Source organism: Dromaius novaehollandiae, chromosome 3 (assembly GCF_036370855.1).
Source record: "Dromaius novaehollandiae isolate bDroNov1 chromosome 3, bDroNov1.hap1, whole genome shotgun sequence".
Taxonomy (NCBI): Eukaryota; Metazoa; Chordata; class Aves; order Casuariiformes; family Dromaiidae; genus Dromaius; species Dromaius novaehollandiae.
Genome location: NC_088100.1, coordinates 8392063 through 8411696, shown reverse-complemented (window position 1 = coordinate 8411696; position 19634 = coordinate 8392063). Strand labels below are relative to the sequence as shown.

General features: G+C 37.1%; 1 protein-coding gene across 2 annotated transcripts in view; it reads right to left on the bottom strand.

Moving 5' to 3' along the window:
- Positions 1–19634, bottom strand: part of ITSN2 (intersectin 2) — a 92575-nt gene that overhangs the window by 35034 nt on the left and 37907 nt on the right. For both annotated transcript variants that reach the window (XM_026123604.2, XM_026123603.2), the window contains 14 exons: positions 17714–17806; positions 15928–15991; positions 13993–14156; positions 12406–12606; positions 12030–12126; positions 10337–10479; positions 8993–9056; positions 6922–7059; positions 6728–6813; positions 5470–5732; positions 4601–4750; positions 4276–4416; positions 3419–3506; positions 2665–2804 (listed from right to left, as the gene is read on the bottom strand). In XM_026123604.2, the coding sequence (XP_025979389.1) occupies positions 2665–2804; positions 3419–3506; positions 4276–4416; positions 4601–4750; positions 5470–5732; positions 6728–6813; positions 6922–7059; positions 8993–9056; positions 10337–10479; positions 12030–12126; positions 12406–12606; positions 13993–14156; positions 15928–15991; positions 17714–17806 (1832 nt within the window). The remainder of the gene's footprint in view (positions 1–2664; positions 2805–3418; positions 3507–4275; positions 4417–4600; positions 4751–5469; positions 5733–6727; positions 6814–6921; positions 7060–8992; positions 9057–10336; positions 10480–12029; positions 12127–12405; positions 12607–13992; positions 14157–15927; positions 15992–17713; positions 17807–19634) is intronic.

Sequence of the window (19634 nt, the reverse complement as noted above, 5' to 3'; positions counted from 1 at the left end):
TGTAAAGAAAGTCAAACAAAAGTATAAAAACAGCCGGCAGGTTTGCAAAACCGTTTATGTAACTTAGGCTTTCAAGGAGCCCTTCCAGTCATGCACCTGCTGGAAATGGAAATATGACAGAGGAAAGGGGAAAACACGAAACTGAGTAGCGAAATACAATGTTATCTAAGGACAATGAGGACAATGAAGCATATTTTAAATAACCAGAAGACACGTTTGTTGAGGAGGCAGGCTTTAATGATGCCAGCACAATACCATCAACCTGAGTTCACATTCCTTCTTTTTTCTCTCTTCATTCACGACCGTAAAATATAACTGAAAAGCGCTAGGCTCAAACAAGAAGACTAAAATAACATAGGCAGAACTGGGATGATCACTCCCATATTAAAATCAGAACACCCAATAAAAACATTCGCTAGGCCTACCACAGTGGGAAGGCATAGCCTGTCTAACTCACACTGAAGTCTTTATAATTTTATTCTGTTCCTGTTGATCCATAGCCTTCAGTTCTTATTCCATCTGCCTTTGACTACAAACTTTTTCATGCAAAACATCATCATGTATTTTGGTGATAATAAAATTTACAGAAAAAAAATCAACTATACTAGCAATACTTTAGAATGTCCTTCACAATGTCATGAATGATTTGTAAGATACTACATCATTTTTTCTAAGGAATGCTAGTGCTACACATACTGAGCAAGGCAATAGGTATATCTCGACCTTTCGTAAATACAAATAAAGCAATTAAAATGACCTACTCCCACTGCAATATGCACCTATACCAATAATCTTGTTGCATAAGGAATACAGTCTAATTTATATGAAAAAGGCAAGATAAGACTTCTGTGGCAGTGCAAGTCTCTGTAACAATAAACTAAACCCAGCAATTTACTTTTCTTCCCCCCAAATATATTTAGCTGAGAATACTTTTTCTTCTCACTTTGAGGATCACTGTGGAAACAAATTTTCATCATAAAAAAAATCAATCTTGTATTTTTGTTTTAAGGAGAGAATAATCCTCTTGAAGGACAGAAAGGTCAGTTAAATAATTCTGAGAATAATTTATGGGGATTTATGAGATATCTGACCCCAGCAGGCAAAAGCAGTGTTGAGCAAAAACAGCAGCTAAGCTTTAGTGTTGGGTTAATCTGGAGGTTTAATAGCACTGCATTTGGGATGTCATAGGTTGTATCCTGGACATTGATGCTATTTCTAGACTCTTGTAAACTCAGAAGAGAATTCTTACACCTGACTCTGCTCAAGATGTACGGATGCATGCATGCAAGACAGGTAGACAGAAAAAGATGGAAAGGTGGAGGAAGACACTATTTCCATCTGAGACAGATTTTTTTTCCCCCGATGTTATCTTAACTAAAAAGAAAAATATCTGGTAAAACAACTTAGTGAACACAGTCTATTAACAAATAAGATGGATATCAATATTTTGCAATTTGGCTTTCTAGGCAGGTAACATTTTAAGTTTTAAAGAGGGTTTATAAGCAAGCAGAAAGAAAAAGAGCCTAGTGATTTTCTTTTAGGAAAATTTACTTAATACAGGTCATATACTCAAGCAGAAAGGGTAAGCAGAGGAAAAACTGTGAAATAATTAAAAGGCAGAAGAGCCAAAGATTAGAAAATAACCTTAAGTAAGAGGAAGAGGTTGTTGAGACAGCTTAGCAGAGACAAAAGGCACTGAAGAACAGAATCATCCATATTCTCACGCTGTAAGATAAGGCAGATAAAAAGCCAATTAAACTTTGCAATGTATTTTTGAAAACATATTTTAGGGAAGGTTCAATTGTGGATGCAGCCATTGAACATAGCAAGCCATGCAAGTAAACAAGTAACTAAAAACACATGTAACTAATGTTACATGAAGTTCTCTTTTAAAGAAAAAAAACTTTTAACATGTCTACGCATTTTTTCTTGTGTTCTTTTTAATGAGTGGTGTATGGCCCTCACATTAGCTCAATATAAAACCATTACTTTAGAATAAAGCTCACATCAATGCCACTATGAATAACCTGGTAAATAAAGTTAAGGGGATACATGCGAGCCTGCCTGAAAACTGCATGCATTTTTAGGTAAGTCAAGAGTCGTCTCTGAAACAAAAATGCCTTTGGGTCCAGTAGTCAACGTTTATTAATTTCTACACAAATAAGTGGCCTATGTTACTTACAGAACAGCACGTGAGTCTGCCACCAGATCTTGTGTGATGTACTGTGAAACCCTGTATTTCTTTTTTGAATTGTGGACTTAGTATTTAACTTTTTAATAAAAGGTAGCCAATAAAACCTCAGTATCATAAGGACAGAATTTGCAAGGGCCTGAGAAACTCTGACTCTAATTCAAAACAAGTTCTATAGAGCACAGGTTGAGAGTGAGCAATAGTTGATTCATGCAAAACAATGATTAGCAAGATGTTAATATTTTAATATATTAGTTTAAAATGCATGTTTATTGCACTATTTATTTGCTGCAAGACCTTTGGTAATTCTTATTTGACATTCAAAGTTGGGAAAGTCTTCTGGAAGTGGAGCTATGTAGAAGACCAGCACAAAAAAACAGCCTGGTGGAACTACCATCAATCTTTATGACTGGACAGAAAAATAAAGATAGTGCTTACCAGTGTGACACTATATATTTAGAGAATGCACCTACCTTAAGCTGACTGTTAAATGCATCCATTTCAGAGAGTTTAGAAGCAGTTTCTTTTTCAAGGGCATCTAGTTGTTCCTTAAGTCTTTGGCATAATTCTTCCTTTTCTAAGGACTTCTTGTGCACTGAACTGATCCCTGTACCTGCAGAAATAAAGACAAGCCTTTTACAAGGATTTGTGTTTTCATGAATTATTTTACTTCTTCCTAATATACATGCATTCTAAATTCAGAATCTCTGTCCTCACAAAAATTCCTTGATTTACTATTCTACTCTTATAGAGTACAGAGAAGAGCCGGGCCCAACCCCAAACTGAGACGCACAGACATTAGAGTTAATATGTACAAAAAATTAATTTGCAGTTTGTTTTTATATCGTTTTAGACTGATCCATAGGAAGCTTCTGGGGACTTCTAGAGTGATTTAGTCTAAAGACCAGTGTAAATTTTATGTAAATGAACTCTCCTGATTTTACACCACCAAAAAAGACAAGATGTTAATAAGGATCACAGTATCTGTGGGCTGTACAGTGCATATAGAGTTTCAAGCAAAATCCTTGCCTTCTCAGGAAAATTTATTTGTTTGCCCCGCATGCAGAACATGAAGGGAATAACAGAAAGTAGATACAACAATTTTAAGTTGTCATAACACTAACAGTATAAATGGTTTGATTAATATTCCTATATCCTTGTGTCTTTTCTATGAGTGATGAAAAGCTGGCAATGGAAACCAAAGAGAATTCATTTGCAGACACTTACTCTGAGTGTTGTCAAGCTGAATGTTTTTAACTCTTTCACTTAACAATTTCTTTTCAGGAACTAAATAGATTAGTTTATTCTGATACTCCTGTAGACATTGGAGAGAGCATAACAAGTTTTTAATATTGTTTATATATCAGTAACTAAAAATGGGATAAATTTTCAAACATAATTTAAATTCATGTTAATTAAACATTGTTACATATTTTCATTACGGGGAAGAGGAAAAATTGACTTCTTTTACACTCCCAATATAAATACTATTAAAAATTATATCTTTTCAGCCCACCAACATTAACATAGCTGGAAAAAACACATTTAACAGACTTCCTAAAAGTAGAAGTGTTATCATGAGAACATTTACGTTGACTGCCTCATATCTAACATGAAACAACAACTTACCCTAACACACAAGAGAGGATGGCAGTTAGCTATTTTGAAGTAATTCATGTTTTGCTATTTGAAGGAGAAAAAAAATTCCCCCAAAACAGAAAGATAACTCTGCCCGATGCTTTTTGCTCTCCATATAGAAAAATGTTCCTCATAAAAATTTGAGTCTGGAGCCATACAAGAATTCATAATTAAAGAGCAGCCACTATTGTCTGTTTGTAAAAGTGGAGCTGAGGTTTTGATTACTGTCATCATTCTATCATCAACTTGTAGCACGTGTAATCATTTCTTTAGCACTACAAAGAAAATTAACAGCCTCTGGAATGTCGAAGGCTTTGCCAATTTCCTCTCTGCACTGTAATCGAAGTGATTCATTATTCCTCCCTATTGAGACTTATTATTAAGAGCATTACAGAAACAGAATGGGAAACAAAGAAGAGTTACAAGCTTAAATAAAAGCTACATACCTGAAGCTGTTGTTGTAGTTGCTTGACTTCCATAATTCCTTGGTCATATTTCTTATCTAAAGCTTCCAGCTCAGTTTTCCGAATTTGCTTTTTGTTTCGAATATCCTGCAATCTGTCTGAGATCTGATGATGTTTGTCCGTCTAGAAAGAAATCAAAGGAAAATTATACTTGAGCAATTCTTAAAACAGCCCAAGACATCTGCTTTAGATTGCTCACCCAAAGCAAAGCAAAATTCCTAACTGGGCATTAATGTATATTCTAAGAACCATGTGCTTTAAAATACTGTATTTCATTTAAAGATAGTTAATGAAATTTATGTCTTACTAGGGCTTCTAACTCAAGATTAAGGCTCTTCTTCCTAGAGGTCAACTTGACAATTTCTTCTTGTTCCCTGTTACGTTGATTAAGAAGGTCTTGGCGACGAATTCTCTCCCATTCCAATCGTCGCTGGCGCTCAAGTTCTTGCTTAGCTGCCTAGAGAGAAATTAAATCAATTTTAATTACAATGGAGATACAAAATGGAGACTATTATTTAATATAATAGGCTCTGCTTGTAAATAGTGTAACAGCAATGTAAAGAATTGTCTTTTTTCAAGTGATTTTATATACTTCAGCATAAAAGAACAGAAGAAATGATGCTATAGGACTCTTCATGCCACGCACCTAACTCCTGATGAAGAAAAACTACAGAAAGTGGCATAATTCAGAGAGAAAGTCAGTTTAGCTTAGAATACTGCCAATAAATGAGCACATTAGTGACAGATATTACTCATAACCTCTGAGTATTTCACAGAGCTACATAAAAAATGCAAGTCTTAGCATGCCCAGAGATACCCAGTAAAACCAAGTCTGTCTCAGGATCAACAGGCAAAATATTATCAATGGAGTTCAGTAGAATCTTGCTTAGGATGCGGATTTTATTTTGTTTTTTTTTAAAGATCTAAGAAATCCGTCCAAGAAAATCTCACCCGTGCTATGAAATATTTGAAAACTTTAACACAGACCAACACCTCATTCATTTATAAAAGATATAATGTTTTCAGGCAGATATGACAGTCTCCAAAACAGCTTGCCAACGGCCAGGCAAGGAGACTGAGCCACAGCCGGCATTCATATCCTGAACACTGTCAAGTGGGTACTGTATGCATGTACACATTCCTTAAAGCATTAAAATATAATCTCAAGAAAACAACCTCCCGCCTTTCTATTTCTTTCCTCCTTTCTTCTTCCCTTTGTCTTTCCAGCTCTCGTTGTCTCTCCAGCTGCCTTTCCATTTCAAGTTGTTTTTTCCGTTCCTGCTCCTGTCGTTCCCGCTCTCTTCGCTCCTGTTCTTCTCTTTCTTTCTGAGCCTTGCGTTCTGCCTCTCTCTGCTGCTGCTCCAACAGGACCTGACGGCGTTTTTCCAGCTCCATATTTCCCCTCTCATAGTTTGCTTTCCTTTTATCCTCAAATGTCACTAAAATAAGGAAAGGTAGTTCAGTTCTGCCCTATATAAAATATTGCTCTCAAACAAGTACCTCTGTTGTGCCCCTAGTGATATATACTTTCTTATTGGTGAGCTGAGGTTGTTGGATCATGGATAATTTAAGCATATTGCATTCATTAAAGTATTATTTTTCCTTTCAAAAATGTCAGTACTACTTTTAAATTTTCAAAAGTCTATTCTAATGGCAAAAATGTCATAATTTAAAATTGACTGACAGAAGAGCTTCAATTTTAGAGGAAAGAGAAAATAATAGCTTCTATAAGCTAAAAAAAGACTCTCTTCTTGAAAGGAAACAGGTTTTCCATTATGCAAGAAACATAAATACACAGAGAAAGAGTCTTTAAGAAGAGCGGTTCTCTGAAAATTCTCCTGGAGTTAAAAACAGCAGAAAACAAAACAGGACCAAGCTCAATTACTGCAGTATAGGATAAAGAGACATACACAGGAACGACCTAGGCTTTAAGCGACCATCTTTCCAAAAAGAGAAGCAAGTCATGTCTTACACTTCTTTGTAAGAGATCTTTGCTGGTAGCATCTGGAAGATGACAGCAGAATCTATGCTGTGTACAAATTATATATAGTTTTCAGATAACTGAACAACATTGGGTTATTTTGGTTTCAGAATCCTCCACACACAGAACAAAGTAATGCCAACAACTTTACCACGGCATTGAAATATTTGGCCATGAAGGACTTCTTTTCTAAAAATACATTATTAATGTTACTGAGAGCAGCGCACTTCTCCTTTCCTAAGCTAAATATAGCCCCTATCTCTGCTTTCTCAATTTTATTAGCTGTAATTGGCTGACTAAATCTGCTTAACAACCTTCCTTCTATCCAAGATGAAGAGGATCTAGCTCCTGAAATCCTTTGGGATTTAATTATGTCTCCTACTTTCTAAATGTTTCAGTACCCTTTGAAGACAGCCCTATACATTAAGAAGGAGACCATGAACCATATTTTACCTGGCTGTTTTTTCTGTGGCTCCTCCTCTTGCACAGGCTGGTAAGATGGCAGAGTTCCATTTATATTTTCAGTGTATTTTCCACTTCTGGAAAGGAAAGAAAAAAAGAGAGAAAGAAATAACACAGAGTTATTTTATTTGTAGAAAACATTTCCACTGAAAATATATTATGTTTCACTGTCCTCAGTAATCTACCTGAAAGAAGGTGGCACCAGTTCAAGAGGCAAAGTTAGTGGCAGAGGCTGTCCAGCTTTGGCCATATCAGTTAGATGCATGGCTAATACAAACTCATCAGCTTTCAGCTGTCCATCTCCATCAATATCAGCCAGCGACCTGCACAGTTTTAATAACAATTCTAATTAGAACTAAATATCACAGTCACTCACAAATGATAGCTGAAACAATTTACTGCAAAATAATTTTTTCAATGGAGAATTCCTGTGATATGATGTGTAAAAATAATTACAATTACTAAAATAAATAGTGGATAAAAGGAGACATTCTGTTTAATAATGTGATATTATAAAGATGTTTTTATAAAATACAGAAAAAAGAAATAAAAAAGGTAAATGATGGTAGGAAAGGTTAAGTGACTTTTCTGATTTCTTGCATCACCAGTGCAAGAGCTGGGAACAGAATCCAGGCCTGTTCTTAACCAGCCCTACATGACAGAACCCCCTGCCCACCCCCCCCTTTTTTTTTTTTTTTTTTTTTTTTTTTTTTTAAAAAAAACCTCATTCCCCCCTTAAAGGAAAAAAAAAAGCACTATATAAAATTACATCCAATTTCCACAGCAGGAACCTTTGCATAGAATTTTTTTTCCCCCTTGCACCTCCTTGGCAGTGCAGCTGTCAGTGCTGCAGGGAAGATGCAAGCTACTGCAGAGTTCCTTGCAAAAGGCAGGAAAAGGATCACCTGCTCTCTCTAACAAGAAGGCAGAACACACAGTCATAACATTAGCCTACTTGTACTTAAAACGCTTGCCACACAGGGAAAAAAAAAACCTAGTGAAACGCTTCCAGAGATGCAGACAAGAAAGCAGGAACCGCTCTCAAAGAACAGTCTATCTAAATATAATTGCAGGAATGTGTCCTTTGACTAGACGTAGTTGAAATGCTTAATGAAGTAACTGCTCACGCCATCTTTCCCCCCCACACACACAATTGGCCAAAAAGTATTAAGCAGAAAAAAAAATCCAGAGAAAAAACAGAAGCAACAGATGATGAAACGAGATTTTTATTATATTGACACACCAAAACTGCTCACACATAACATCACCATTATACAGTAACTAGCATGAATACCTTACACCAGTACAAATATCAGTATTTCTTTACTTTGGACAAAACTGTGAGTTGGCCTGTTAATCTTCTGAATGAGTACACAGACCTCCCTGCATTGGCTACCGATATCTTAGGTCTAGGCTTGTTAGAGGAAAACAAGTCACTGTGTACCTGCTTTATTCATCCGCTCCAGAGTGGATGAATACAGCCTGACACTCCATTTTTGCCCTCACAGCATGCAACCAAATCAGTGGAACTAATACAGGGAATATTTCAGCTAGCTGCTGGTAGAGACAAATAAATGACTGCTCCCGAGATAAAGATGAAGAAAAAAGGGAACTGCCTCAGAGAGATCTGTAAAGCAGAAAGCTATTGGGAATTCCTCTGGAACAGTAAAGTTTATACATAAACTCAGATGTTTATGCATAAACATCTACATGCAAAATCCAATTGCTATCTAACAGCTCAAAGGCAAATTATTCAAGCTTTCAGATGACTAACTATTTACATCATCACAGTAAAGGCAAGTCTTGACAAATGTGTAATATGTAGATATCTTTATGAAAACTACAGGAAACTTAAAAATTTGAAGAGCTACTGCTTTTCTAATACCTCTCATTATAGTAACAAGCTTGGACTGTCTTTTGTTTCAGAACACTACTTTTAAAATAAACAGACCTTCAGCTCAGCTTAAACAGCTCATCATTGAATTGAAGTCAGGAATCTGAAAGTCAGGAATCTGAAAGTCAGGAATCTGAAAGTCAGGAATCTGTGCTATCATACAGAGTTCAAAGAGTAAAACACTCATCATATAAAGTAATCTTTTGAAAGTTTACTAATGAACAAAGCAGTTTAAGAAGCAGCTGAGTTTCAGGTTATGATTTTAGATCTATGGTGTCCCTTCACCATTTCTTGTTGAATAAGGTACATTTCCTCCCTAATGTTGTAAGTGCGTTGACTTCTTAAGCAGTAACTAAACTTACCAAATAGTAGCCAACTGAGTCTGTGAAAGGTTTGATTGCAGAAGAGCATTCCTTGCTTGAAATCCTTAATAAAGGGATTATAATATTAACCAAAAAGCAATACTTGTTCAAAGATTCACATGTAGTAAAACAGCTCATGAACTGGAACAAGTAGTTTTTTAATATTAATCTAATCCACTTCCACTAATGGCTGACATGGTATTATTTATAGGCTTAACAACAGGTACTACAATCCAAACAATAAAGATTTAACTCTTCCTGGGTGCTTTTTTCACTCAAAGCTCAGAACAGAAAAACTGACATGAAAATGAGTATTTACGGTAATCTGTATCAGCTGTGTTCCTGTAACAGCTACAGTCTGCCTTTAGTTTGAGCTAGTAAGCTGGAAAGCTGTCAACTTTTATTAGTTGACAAAAAACAATGCACCTTGCTAGGCAGGTAAGTGAAACCTTCAGCCCAAAATTCGTTGACCAAGATAAAAAGTATCAAGGGTCCCTTTCAAAAGAAAGAAGTGTCCTCCCCTCTGTAGACTAGAAAACTGAGGCAGAGGCTTGGCAAGCACTCAAGGTGAGAAATCTGGTCAGCTACAGACATACATACTGACTTTACATCTGCTAGCTGCTTGTCCAGTGCTCTACAATAAACAATTACAATAAGGGTTTTACAAGAACTTTTATGAGAAACTCTACTTTTCTACCAGCTTTGCATGAAATTTTTCAAAATCACCATAATGCTGTAACACAGCACAAATGCCACTGAAAGTCAACAAGGAATTACTCCCTTAACTTACTTTTGAAAGATTCCTAGCAATATCTGTAGTCGTATCTCTCTTGGACTGCTTTCTTTGAAAAGAGCAGGAGTATGTGGCACAAAAATGACTGTGTAGATGTCCCTCATTTTACAAACTCATAAAACACACCCTCAGTCCCAAGAGAGATGCCTGCGAAACAACTGCTGATTTTATAGAATTAACTTCCACAGCCTCATGGTTCTCAAATGTCTACGGTTAGGCCTCACTGCAGCCACTCTTTTCTTCCTCAACTGCTACTGTTGCTTCCTCAATCCACCTCTTCAGACTGCTGCCTCCTCAGTCCCCTCCAGGTCTAGTATGAAGCCCAAGCCAATAAGCTGATGTCCACTTCCATTCCTTGGCTCACTGGACTCAGTAGCCAAGCCACATTCTCTCCTATAGATCCAAATGTCAACAATTTCAGCTTTGATTTCACATGTAAATCAAATGACTTCCATCCTTTCAGCAAGCCAGGATTCCATCCCCAAGCCAGAAGGTTTCAGAGACAGAAAACACTGCTGTTTTTCCCCCTCCACATCAAAAGCCATACTCACCTGATAAATATCCACTCATACTTTTATCAAGACTGTTAAATTTCTGCCTATATTTTAATCTGGAAGCCTGAGGAACTGCCCAGTCTGAGGATACAATCTTTGGTGAATTCCCAGTTAGTGAAGCACTAGAGGAAGAATTTGAACTGCAATATAATCCAAAAAAAAGTTTAAGTTACTTAACAAACAGGCACTAGAACAGAAGATGCAGCATTTTCTAGGAACATTAAAAAAAACTTCCACAAAGTTTTACCTCTGCTAACTTACTATAAATATTTTCAACATTAGTATGAAATTCTACTGTGAAATTAGGAACACATATCTAAAAAGAAATTCTTGGACTAAAGACCCTATTCCTCTTGGTATCACCAGCATTTATGTCACACGTTTCACTCATGGATCACTGCAACGTAATACTATAGGAAAGCACAGGAAAGTATCTTAACTTTCACAAGGATGTTTAAAAGAACCGTGAAGCATGAAGTAAATGTCAAAGTAAACTTAAAAGAGGAATATAAATGAATAAAAAACAAAAAAACATGAACAAAAAAATGTGATAAATTTGCAGCCAAAAGCTGCTTCTAAAGTTAAAACCACTATTCCATCTCTCCCTTTGTCTTTCTGTTAGTGACAATTACAGGCTAAACAGAGTTTTGCCTATTCATTCTGTTTCTGCAGAATAGTGCTGATCGAGTGCTTAGTTATGCCTACACGGCCTCTAGCTATAACAGCTATGATTTTCACATGTTTTTTGATGTCTGAAGATCAAACAAAACTGGGTACATCCTGGCTTGGTTAAGGCAATTCCCTACTCTCCCAAGTAAAAGACTATTTGTAGTGTTATATGAGGTAATAAAAGTAAGAACACTGATATAAAAAAGCCTTTCCAGCACTATGTTGGATAGGTGCACTTTAAATTAGATGATGCGATGGTGAAAATGCTGTCAACAACAACATTTCAGAGGATCTATTTCACAACACTGCAACAACAGTTGTAGAAAGCATTCCGATTAAAAAAAAAAAAAAATAAAAAAGAGAGATGATTACAGGCAGGCATCATGCCCAGAATCATCCTATTAACATCAGGTGCCTACATAAGGAGTACAAAGTTAGATGCACATTCATCCAAGATGCCTTGCACAAGCAGCAGAGAGGTACAAGCACTTCTGAATCACTTTCTAAGGCTTGAGCAGAGGCGGAAATGCCCTCTGGATTGTCTTCTGGGATATTGTTCCTTAAATGCCCAATTAGGCAGATAAACCACTTTGTCTATGATGAAGCTCTAAAATCAATTAAATAGAGCAGATGATGTCAAAGATTTACAATTTTCCATTATTGAGAAAATGAATTTACAGATAAATAACTAATACTCTTTCTACATGCCTGCTAATTATGTGGTGCCATTTATAAGGAGTGAGCACATCAATTCATAAACATTGCTTTTATACCCACTTTATGAGTTTTATTTCTATTTATTACTGCTGAATGCTGTACATTCCCTTATTTTTTGACATGACTTCTTCTTCTTTGAACTCCTCACCTACTTTGGATAGTTTTGTTAGATGTACTGAAAGTAGTATTTATTTTAAGATTTTTTTTCTTTTTTACACTTTGAAAATATAAACAAACATTCCATACTTTTTAAAAGGCACGCTACTCAAGTTTAAGATATAATAATTTTAAGCTGCTGTCATACCTGCTAGATCCTAAATCAATTAGTGACTGTGCCTTCTGTATATTAGTACCACCAAGCCCTCCTGTCATGGGAGCAAAAGAACCAGTATGGGGCAGTGCTGAAACAAACAACAAAAAGAAACAGAGCAAAAAAATTGTAAAGCAAACAAGTGTAAGGTAATGCTTTGTAATTAATACTCAAGGTTTTGATATAAGTAAGAAAAGCTAATCAGTATCTTCTTTCTAAGATTAACTAATTATAACTGATTCTATGAATGTGAACAGTAGATAAAACACATTTTTTTTAAATTCATTGCAATGATTAGCATTTCAGTATGAAATCACCCATAAAGAAAATCGTATCTCTGAAACTGAGTACTGGACTACACTATACTTACTCGAGGAGAAAGGTATGGACAAAGGCTGAAGGAGGCTGGATGTTCCATTTGGCAACGATGAGGTACTGACAGAAGGCACCAGGGGAGCAGAGATAACCAACGGAGGAATGGAAGTCACTGAGGTCAGAGAGGACATGGGAGCTAACGGTGTGATCGCAGACATAGATGCTGGCATGGACAGATTTGGCATACTACCCATTCCTAGAGCAAATTCAAACAATTCATGATTTAATATTGCAGAGGCTCCGGCAAGACACTGGCTCCATTATGCTAGGCAGAAACTACACAAAGCAACCTGCATCAAGAGGGACAACAAGCTAACATGTATGCTCATGTATAAAATTTACTTTTTCTCTAAAGTTTAGATAACAGTTCACAGAGAACACACAAAGTACTTAAGAACACGAATTAAAAAAAACCTCCTTAACAATCAATTCATTCTCAAGGTAGATCTCGCTAGTATCTCACAAAACATTAAGATCTAGCTGTCTACTATGACCAATATACTTAGCTCTTCTACAAGCCTTTCTGTGCCTAGCCCTTGAGAGAGAGTTATAACTGAACTCAAAGCTAGGGTAATCTCTGTTAGAAAGAAAAGCTCACACTGATTCTGAACTGAGTCCCTTCTAAGCCTTGGCCTTGGAAGAATCTGTAAGGGGTGAAAAGTCCATATTTAGGAACATGGGGCTAGCAAATGATTTCTTTAAAGTAGTTGCCTGAAGCTAATCAGTGCACTGGAATTACTAGCTGAATCTTGTGAAAGAAGGAAAGATGCAGATGAGATGACAGAAGGTTAACATTAAATAGCTATATGCCAACCACAGCTATAATACAAATGCATAAGCCTGTGTGCAAATACATATACAGTATTTGGTGTTGGGCAGACATTTTAAGTCACCTATGTAATGAATAAATCCACACATTTAATTTCAATGCATGCACACAGAAATGTACACTTTATTTTGTAGTCTAGCAGAAATCACTACATATATTTTGCCCATACATTACACATATTTTGTACAAATAAAATATCAACTGGCAGGTATGCACTGAATCCCAGAACATGGTGAAGAGGAAAAAAAAGAATAGATAATTGTATTAAATTAATCATATAATTAAAATAAGCAATCTGATTCATTTTGAAAAAAATATTTAAAATCAATTGTCCTACCAGAATTTTGGCCTTTGCTAAGTTTAAGTTAAAAAAAACTAAAAAAAACAAACAAAAAAGGCAAGTGAGTAGAAGGGAGACAGAAAAGACCGTCAATACAGAATGACGGGCTGCAAGTTGCATGGCAGATGTGAACAGCACCTCATGTCAAAACTGAATAGAAGGTTATTCTATGAGGTCTGTACTGTTTCTGTATTATTAAATTTCTACAAAGGATGAAATTATCAGAAGTGTGGAGAGTTCATTCAATCTCAAGAAAGAGGTTTTGCAAAGTTCCTAAATCAGATTATCCCTGTTTCTTTACTGATCCATTCAATAACTGAGGTCAAATTAATGCTTATATTTGACTGTAGATGAACCTCAAAACTGTGGGGTTTTCATCTCTGCACACTAAATAATTATACGTTCATAAATACCAAAGCGAGCAGACATCAACGGTGAAAATACTGGAGTTTGTTTCATGACAGGAGGGAGAACCATAGGCAAGTGCTGTCCTTGTAATTTCAGCTTGATGAGCTTCATGGCTATAGAAAACTCCTGCTGATCCATTTTTCCATCCTTGTTCAGGTCTGATAGTGCCCTTAAACAGAAAGGAACAAAAGCCCACAAGAAAGAAATCTGAATTCAACTTCTTCACTTAAAAAGAAGCTTTCTATCAATTTTATTTATTGTTTTTATAAAAGAAAACAATAGATATCGCAACTATTTGTAGATTTTCTACCTTTGACAATGTACAAACCCTCGGAAGTTTGCAGAACTTGATTTTTCTAGTTTGCCAACCTATAGGTGTTGAAGACGTACCTGGACTTCAAAGTACAGTGTTTATCTAACTATATTAATGTAAGTCACTTGATAGATTCCTATAGGATTCAGTTTCTAAAGTTACTGTACACTAAATACTTAGCACTAGGGAAACTATAAGGATGTTTGGAAAAACAGTACTTTCCTGCTTAGTAGAAAAACATTTGTTGCTACAGTTACACCTCAGTTCTGCCTCTTGCTATACTGCTAGCCAGATCAGTTACCTTAACCGAGTATTTAGCATTGCAAGGAATTAATGCAAGAATCTGAAACATGGTCATACAGAAAACTGCTAAAGACACTATATACCCCTACGAAAAACTGTATACAGATTATGTTTTTAAGCCTGCTATAAACACCTTCTTCCTTTGGCACTTTTCCAAATAAACTTCAAGTACATCAGGAAATATATGCAGCAGTGCATACACAATCAAATCGACAAAACTGCTGATAAATGAGACACTAAATCTGAGATCTTAATACTTAAACAGACCAGGCATAAGGATGGGAATAAAATCACAAGAAAATGATAGAGACTTAATATTTAGCTATATTTTCCTCTTAACTGCTTTATTCTATTACTGTTCATTAAAATATAAACTAAGGCACTAAACAAACATTTCACTATCATTCTTTCTATTTATGTTAAGTGTTTAAAGAAGAAACTAAGTTTGCATTTTATCAAAATATGTATTTTCTTTAATATTCCTTCACAAGTAAGTTCCTCTTACTCCTTAATTATTAAGGGCCTCCACTCTAAGTTTCTTTTATTATTGAGGTGTACACACACAAATGAGGTACCCCAAAATGAATGCAGTACTCTGGTGAAGATTGAGGATTTCTGAGAGAAGAAAATTCCCGTTTCAAGTGTTGCTACCTCCACACACATGCTGCAGAGAACAGTATCTTTTCCAGTTCCTGTACTATGGTATCGGGCTGAAACATAACAGTTATTACAACTGACCTTCTACTAACATGTTGTATAGCTTCAGAATTTCTTGTGTGTTTTCTACTTTTGATATATTTTCCACTCCCATTTTAGTAGCATATAATTCTTCCCAAACTTAATCTTACTACAGTTTTTTAGTATTACTATTTTTTCAAAAAACATTCAATTTGGTACCTCCAGAAATTCATTAACCCATCATTTACCTCTTTTTACATATTATTATTTAAAATGTTGAGGCAAGGCTTAACAACTACCTCTTGTGGCACTCCAAAAGGCACTTCCCTCTACGAATGCCCTACAGCTTATTATTACCTTTTGCATAAAGCATTTACTATAGTTTTAAAGACAGCGTTCAAGATGATCCAATTTGAATTAACTTTGTACCAACGCTTAACTAAAATGCAGTATCTTTCTAAATTTTTCTTAGAAATGTGGGTTCAATCCTTCCTCTATATTCAGTAAATTCAGTAAAATTAAAACATATTCAGACAACATTCCTACTTTGACTGTTGAAATCATCTTTTATATAACACTAAATACTGACGATAATACTTAAATGCTACACATCTCATATCTTAAAAATTAGTAAAGAATGACTTACCATATTTCAGCAAGGACTGAAGCTGGCAGACCTGACTGTAAAAAAAAGGTACGTGCTTGATCACCTATGATAAACAAGAAAAAAAAGAATGAAGGAAGACTCTTACAGTAAAGCAACAGATATTTACAAACATCAGCATTTTCAGAAGACCTCAGTACTTGCTTGGGGAACCCGATTCTCAAAAGGGACCAGCATGCTAGGTGCTAAGCTCTCTGAAGTTTAGCACCACATAACTCCTTGGTGACAGCAGTTGTCAGATACTGATGCATCTTGTAATCTTAACGCTTCGGTCTGAGAAGTAGAGTCAAATAGTTATAAAAAGCTTTAAGAGGTCACAAATCAATAGCTGCCAAGACTTTTATGGATGCAAGATTTAAAGAAATATCATACAATGTACATGACTGAAAATTTAATTCTCACCTAATTCCTTTTACAGGAAAGGATGAGCATGCTATCTCTTTCCTTCATCCAATCTAACTTGACCCAGTACTGCCTCTTTAGAAAACTTTGAAAAAATAACATGTTCTAAATAATACTCAGATCCACCAGAGAAACATTCAGTAGTTCAACATTTCAGGGAGGGAATGGGAGCTGTTGTATAAATCAATACCAAGTTCCACATCAATCAGTACCGACTGTATTGTTAAACAGACACATAATAAAACATGAATAATGCTGTCTGGGCTTGCCCAGGAGTGAATTATACATGTTTAAAGCTAAGATTTCAGATTATTCTTCCTGCATCTCTTCCCCTTATATTCATCCAGAGCCCTTCATTTTAAGTGCTTTCCAAACAAGCAACGAAGCCTGCAGACAGGCAGCATACAGTCCAGGTGTGACTCAAACTCCCCTGAGGCTGCACGTTTCAGCTGGTGGTAAAATACACACTAACACACTCCAAGTGCTTTTTGGCCAAATCAGGAGATATGTATCGCTTAGCCAGAAGATTTGCACGTTCCAAATGGACAACTTCCCACTCTTTCCTCAGTCCCTCATGGCCCCAAAACAGGAGAAAACAGAGGCACTGGAGTGAGCAGGACTGAAGGCTGGCGAAGCAAGCAAGTCCAAGTGCTCCAGGCTGGTCTTTAGTGCCCACCCACGCGCAAGAAGCAGCGGCATCCATTAAGTTATCCTTGGCCACTGAATTTGAGCCTTGTCCTGATTCTTCGTTTTTAAAACTGCAAATTCTAAAGCGTTCAGCAGCATGACCCAGCTGTTTCAGAGAAGAAAAACCTGCAAATGATCGTAATCGGTGACAGGCAATGGCAAAACGTCATCAGCCTATCCAGAATTTGCAGAAGGCACGAGGGTTAATGAACTTACAGCAGTCATTAAGGAGCGCGAGTTGCCGGGATCTCTTCCCAGGCCTCCTCCCCAATAACAAAGCTCTCTAAAAAGCACAGCGCTCTCTAATACTGTTCAGACTGAAGAGAGCCACTTCTTGTGTCACTGGCCTCCCTTGCTGCAATAGCTACTCCAAGTGCTCCTCGGCAGCCTCCCATGGGAGCACAGATTTAGCCCGATATTCCTTGGGTTTTGAAAGTAGACAGAACGACAGCACAAAACTGCTGGCTGCAGAGGTGACAGGGTTAATAACAGAGTATTTCTGTGCCAGATTTTGGTCTAAAGCTTGTAGAAGTTTAACAGTAAGTGGCTTTGTACCCTAAGAGTATGGTTACTGGTCACATAACAAAGGGCTAGAAGAGGATATAGCTTTCAGACTGGTTTACAAAGCTACTTCACGTGTACACAGAAGTTAATGTATAATGCAGAATCTCAGACCAACCTGTAATGTAGCCTCCTGTGGGTTTAAGGCTATCAAACTGCTTGTCATGCTTTGCCCGCTCTTCCGAGGTGATGGCCCATATGTTCGGGCCTCCTGAAAACAAACAGATTGAAGATCTTTAAAAATAAAGCACGTCACTCGTAAAAACCAAAGCTCGGTTTCTCAGGAGACAGAATTAGATCTGGACACACCCAGCTCCTACCAGTTTGGCAAGGATATGATGAAACACAACCTGGCTTCCCAGACGCGCAAGCAGTAGCCGAGCCCATTCTTCAGCCCGACGGCTTTGTACCGGGCTCCCAAACAAGCCGGGTCGGCTTTCCAAGCCGGCGCAAAGCCGTTTCCTGCTGCTGCCGATTGTTCGCGGCCCAGGCAGGAAGCGTGTTGCTCCCGCTGCTGTGTGTGAACCAAACGCTCCTCCGGTTCACCCGTAAACAACCGCGCTCCAATGTCACTTAAAGGTTCTCGGACAGAAAGCAAACGCGCGGCAGCTGCCAAACGCCAGCTCGCACTCTGCCTTGCCGACGCTCCAAGATTTAAAATGGGATTCCTAGCAAAAATACATTGTTTGCCTATGACAAAGCAGCAACAGTTTGTTTTTTTTAAAATAGGATATTTCAACTTACTGTATTTCAATGGTTAAAAAATATATATTATACATATATAAAATGTTACAGCCTCAAAGTAACAAAGCTAAATTGTAAGGAGTAAATATGTTTACAGAGCGGTGCTGATGCACCAAACAGAACCAGGAATGACTTTCAGAAACGTCTGGTCCTCCTGTGAAAGCGTCAGGGTGTGCGCCCTTTGCGGGAAAAGCCAGTAATAAATGGTTTTCATTTTAAGACAATGTTTCAGTTGGGAAGCCTTTGACAAATTCCGACTTTTCAATCAATGAATTAGCCAAAATCGTGAATGGAAACACCCAGAACAACACTGAAAGGTTATTCCAAAACAAAAAAAAAAAAAAAAAACCTCTAAAAATACATTCTTTCCAGCATTACCACTTCCAAAGAACTGTGAAGATATTCCCATGTTCTCAGATATTCCTATTGCTCACTAAAAACACTAGTCAAAGAAATAAATGGTAATTCTGGTAAGACATTAATAAGCTGCTTTAAAACATAGAGCAGTTAGAAAGAACGTTACTATGAAGTGCTTCTGTTTCCCACATAAACCTCATTTCAGAGCCGAGAGAACCACTGAAGTTTCCTTCGAGAGCGCTTCACCCTTTTTTCAAAAGAAGTTCCCCTTTCCCGTACCCACAAAGCTAGCCGAGGGCAAGCTGACATCCATGCACGCGTACTACAATGTGAATCGCCTCTCCTGCCTTTGTGTATGCATAATGCAAACACATTTTCCAAAAAGGCTTAAGGTCACCTCTTAACAAGGGCCTGTTAAAACCATCCTCCTCCTTGCATATTTGCACATGGAATTCCTCACCCTTGCTGCTTAATATGTAAAGACATACGGTTTACAAAAAAAAAAAAAGGAAAAAGAAGAAAAGAAACAACAGCAACCACAGAAATCCATGAATACAAATGACAAAAGAGGTGGGAGGACATTAGGGTGTAATTTTTAAGCACCCGACTTTGAAATTTTGCTTCCCTCTTCGGCAGCAGTTCCCAAAGCCCTGTACAAAAAAGGCCGCTTAATGCATTTAATGTACAAGACATCCCACTTGGAAGGAAGGAGAAAGAGGACGGGATATAAAATACGGCACTGTAATTGCTTCTGGCTGCCCGGGCTTACACGCCAGCCCATCTGTCCACTGTCTCACCACCACTGCAATCAAAGACGCCTTGTTCCCAGAGCAAACCTGCCTTTTGAAACATACCCTAAAGGAATTTTTCAGTATTTTTCCAAGAAGGGAAAGGGCTTGCGGGGGACAGGAGGGGAGGAGAGAAGGAATCACAATTCA